The sequence below is a fragment of the Penaeus monodon genome, chromosome 22, assembly GCF_015228065.2.
Source record: "Penaeus monodon isolate SGIC_2016 chromosome 22, NSTDA_Pmon_1, whole genome shotgun sequence".
Classification (NCBI taxonomy): domain Eukaryota; kingdom Metazoa; phylum Arthropoda; class Malacostraca; order Decapoda; family Penaeidae; genus Penaeus; species Penaeus monodon.
The window spans coordinates 15,799,722-15,800,286 of NC_051407.1; the positions used below are offsets into that span (position 1 = coordinate 15,799,722).

Genomic DNA, 565 nt, shown 5'->3' on the forward strand with positions numbered 1-565 from the left:
AAGGACCTGACCTCCACCATTGGCCGCCGCCTGGAGACCCGTCTGGAGGTCGAAGCCGCTGGGAAGGATGGGGTTGTCTCCCTCTTCGTAGTTGACGAAATAGACCTCCGGCGTCTGCGGGCCGTCGCTCGGCAATTCGATGACCTTCTGGCCTTCAGCCTGCTGCTTGTTGAGCACGTAGACGATGCTCTGCTGGCGGGGCGGAGGGATCACGATGGGCTCGGGGCTGGCCGCCTTCTCGGGCGTGCGGATGAAAAGGATGTTGTGCTGCACCTCGGGGGGAGGGATGTATGGGGCGGGGAGGTTCACGGGCGGCTGCTCGGGGGCGGTGTACACGAACACGTTCCTCGTTATGACGGGCGTGGCGCAGTTCCCGTCAGGACCCACGACCTGTCCATCGGGACAGCCGTAGCCGCCGCTGGGAGGGCCGTACGAAGAAGAGGGAGGGCCGTACGAGGAGGAAGGGGGGCCGTAGGAGGGGGAGGGGGCGCCGTAGGAAGCGGGGGGGCTCGAGTAGAGGGGAGCGGGAGGCGCGCCGTAGCTCTGGGACTCGACGCTGGTGGCG

The 565-nt window shown here is 67.1% G+C and overlaps 1 protein-coding gene across 1 annotated transcript in view; it reads right to left on the reverse strand.

Moving 5' to 3' along the window:
- The window catches only part of LOC119587581 (postacrosomal sheath WW domain-binding protein-like), a gene marked incomplete at its 5' end in the record, with an annotated part of 961 nt that extends 442 nt beyond the window's left edge, over positions 1-519 (reverse strand). Inside the window, 1 exon segment of the mRNA XM_037936294.1 lies at positions 2-519. Within this exon segment, the coding sequence (XP_037792222.1) occupies positions 2-519 (518 nt within the window).
- Between the last annotated feature and the right edge of the window lie 46 nt (positions 520-565).